General features: G+C 28.1%; 1 protein-coding gene across 1 annotated transcript; it reads right to left on the minus strand.

Moving 5' to 3' along the window:
• Positions 1-772: 772 nt before the first annotated feature.
• Positions 773-2,450, minus strand: LOC124913058 (calcium-binding protein CML42-like). The gene is made up of 2 exons (XM_047453681.1): positions 1,949-2,450; positions 773-1,200 (listed from the first exon to the last, which is right to left on the minus strand). Exons 1-2 carry the CDS (start codon positions 2,286-2,288, stop codon positions 938-940), a joined length of 603 nt encoding a protein of 200 aa, XP_047309637.1. The 5' UTR covers positions 2,289-2,450; the 3' UTR covers positions 773-937.
• Between the last annotated feature and the right edge of the window lie 305 nt (positions 2,451-2,755).

Below are 2,755 nucleotides of genomic sequence, written 5' to 3' on the forward strand. Positions count from 1 at the left end.
TTAAGATATCAATTACTGATTTTCATTAAAAATATCCTAAATTGAAATATATTATGATTATAAAGATTTTGTTAACATTTTAATTTTTTTTAAAGAATTTGAAAGACAAATTTTAATGTATATGGGATGTGTTTGTGTATTTTTAATTGTTTCATTTTTTATAACTATTATTATTGAAATAATTTTATAAAATTTATGTTTTATTTATGTATTCTTTATCTTTATTTTATAACTATAATCGTTGCATGGTATCTTATCTAGTATCCTTTAGAAACACTTAATTCCTAGTTTAAAAGTGTTCTTAAAATCTTACTATGTTTCGGTTTATAGTTGAAAAAAATGTTAATTCATTCGTCGAGAATAACAACAGCCTCACATGAATCAACAACTTAACCCGAAGCAGGAAATCGAAGAAAATAATTTGTTACGATGTTTTAGTCATAATAGTGATTCCTTAAAACTGATCACATTCTTTTTAACTGAAAATTTGTTTTGAAGAGAGTACAATTCCCATAATTATAATCATTTTAATTAAAGTATTTCTTAGTGATAATGAAACTTAATACAATGTAAGACCTATTACTACTTTTTTTAAATTTGTTTTTACTACTACATTTACTTAGATGAATATTTCGTTTTGAAAAAAATTGTCAACACCCACCTTGTGAAAATTAAATGAGTTTTATAGCACTCAATCAAACAAGCCTTCAAAAATAACATTTATATATTTACTTAATATATAAATCCATTTGACTACTTTTAGAAATCATAAAATTTTCATTAAAAGAAAACAAAAGTGCAACTTTAAACACAATACACCAATCTTGAGAATAACAAGGATAAATAACTAAAATTAAAAAACAAAACTCATATAATAGAGCTTAGCTTTATTGTCCAATAAGAAAACTCAAATGCATGATCTTTTAAGACCACTAAACTATGACTTATTTTTAAGTAAGGTTTTATGCATCATGTCTTTAAACTCGATAAAATCAACACGACCATCGTTATTCCTATCGACCGAAACAATCATCTGCTTGCAATGACCAATCTCGCTTCCTTCGGAAAAACCCAACTTCCCTAACACAGCTTGTAATTCGTTAGCGGAAATAAATCCATCTCCATTTTCATCAAACACCTTGAATGCCTCCTTCAAATCTGATTCTTCTTGGGCTTCTTCATCTTCTGGCTCCTGAAAATTATTTCAAAATCTAGATTAATTAGAAATCATAATGAACTTGTTTCATGAATGGTTAATTTCAATTAATCTAAACAATTCTCAAATCACATCATTTATCATTTTTTAATCAAATAATTTAATTTATCTATCAGAATACTAAAATTTAGGTCAGATAATTTTGGACCAAAAGAAAATACGAATCAACAAAAACATTTAAAAAAATCAATCTATTTAAACTAATCAATAAACATGTCAAAATCGGGTCGATCTAAGTAAACTCAAAATAGACCCGCCAACGTTTTGTGTTTTTATTTACTCACTCAAATATTTTTTTAGAATTTTTGTGTATGCAGATTTGTGATTTAATTTTATTTTTGTTTTTGTGTTGATATCATTTTAAATTGAAATAGAGATATGAATTAATTACATCGGGTTATTAGGAAAATCCAGTTGGGCTCAAATGAATTAAAAATATAGATAGAGATTTTGAACCGAATTAGATAGTATCGTTAAACCCATTAACCTGAATTCGTAACATGAAATTGACCCGAATTGTCACCCTTTTTTAAACTCTTTAGTTTTTTTCTTCAAAATTCAACCATAATCAACATCATCTATCATCAATCAAATTAGTCAAATTTATTCATCAAAATACCACTCAAAATTATTCATATAAACTCAAACCCAATAATTATTGTTATGATTCTAATTATGAATAAAAAACATGATAAATATATATATATAGAAATGGGGTAAAAATTGAATGACCTACCTGATTATCCTCATCATCGAAGAAAGTATCATTTAGGGATCGATGAAATGCTTCGAAATCTGAAAACTCAAGGCCATAATTTCCAGGGCGAATGTGAGCATTAACGATGGAGGATAATTCAATCATATCAGCTTCGTAGCTGAGACGACGGAGGGCTTGGCTGAGTTCGTCGATGGTTATCATTCCGTCGTCGTTCTTGTCGAAGAAATCAAATATTCGACGGAGACGGAGAGTGTTGAGGCTGGAACTCTGGAGACTGAATGATGTCGGCAATTTCTCCTTGGAGCCATTCAAACTCTGTTTCTGACATTGATCGGTTGTCGTCGTCGATTCCATTAGCAGATCGATCGAAAGCAGATCTCAATGAGTTTGTGAGAGAGAGAAAGAGGAAAAATGTTGGTTATGAGTTGTTTTTAGATCCAAGAATCGCTCCGTTTTAAAGGGAGAATTGACGAAGAAGAAGAAGATGGAGAGAAAGTGTTTTGAAGAAAGTTGAAACGCGATCTCCACATGTGTTGGATGCGATGTAATTGGATTAGAGATATTGTAAATCTAATATTCATACTAATATTGTCAATAAAAATTTATGTTCGGATCAGATCGACATTTTAACATTATTAATAAAAATGTTAAAATCGGGTCAAACTAACAATCGTTTTATAATCTTCCTTTATAAAATTTTTTTTGTTTACCCTTTTCTACTAATTCATTATTTTTTATAGAGTTTTCATAAATGAATTTGTGATTTAATTTATCATTGTTTTGTGTTAATATCATTTTAATATAAAATAAAGAAATGTGAT

Source organism: Impatiens glandulifera, chromosome 8 (genome assembly GCF_907164915.1).
Source record: "Impatiens glandulifera chromosome 8, dImpGla2.1, whole genome shotgun sequence".
NCBI classification, from domain to species: Eukaryota; Viridiplantae; Streptophyta; class Magnoliopsida; order Ericales; family Balsaminaceae; genus Impatiens; species Impatiens glandulifera.

Excerpts from the sequence above, each read along its gene's own strand:
- LOC124913058 (XM_047453681.1), bottom strand. The coding sequence starts at position 2,288 with ATGGAATCGACGACGACAACCGATCAATGTCAGAAACAGAGTTTGAAT. Across the intron at positions 1,201-1,948 it reads TGATGAGGATAATCAGGTAG|ATTTTCAGGAGCCAGAAGAT; the intron begins GTCATTCAATTT and ends GATTTTGAAATA.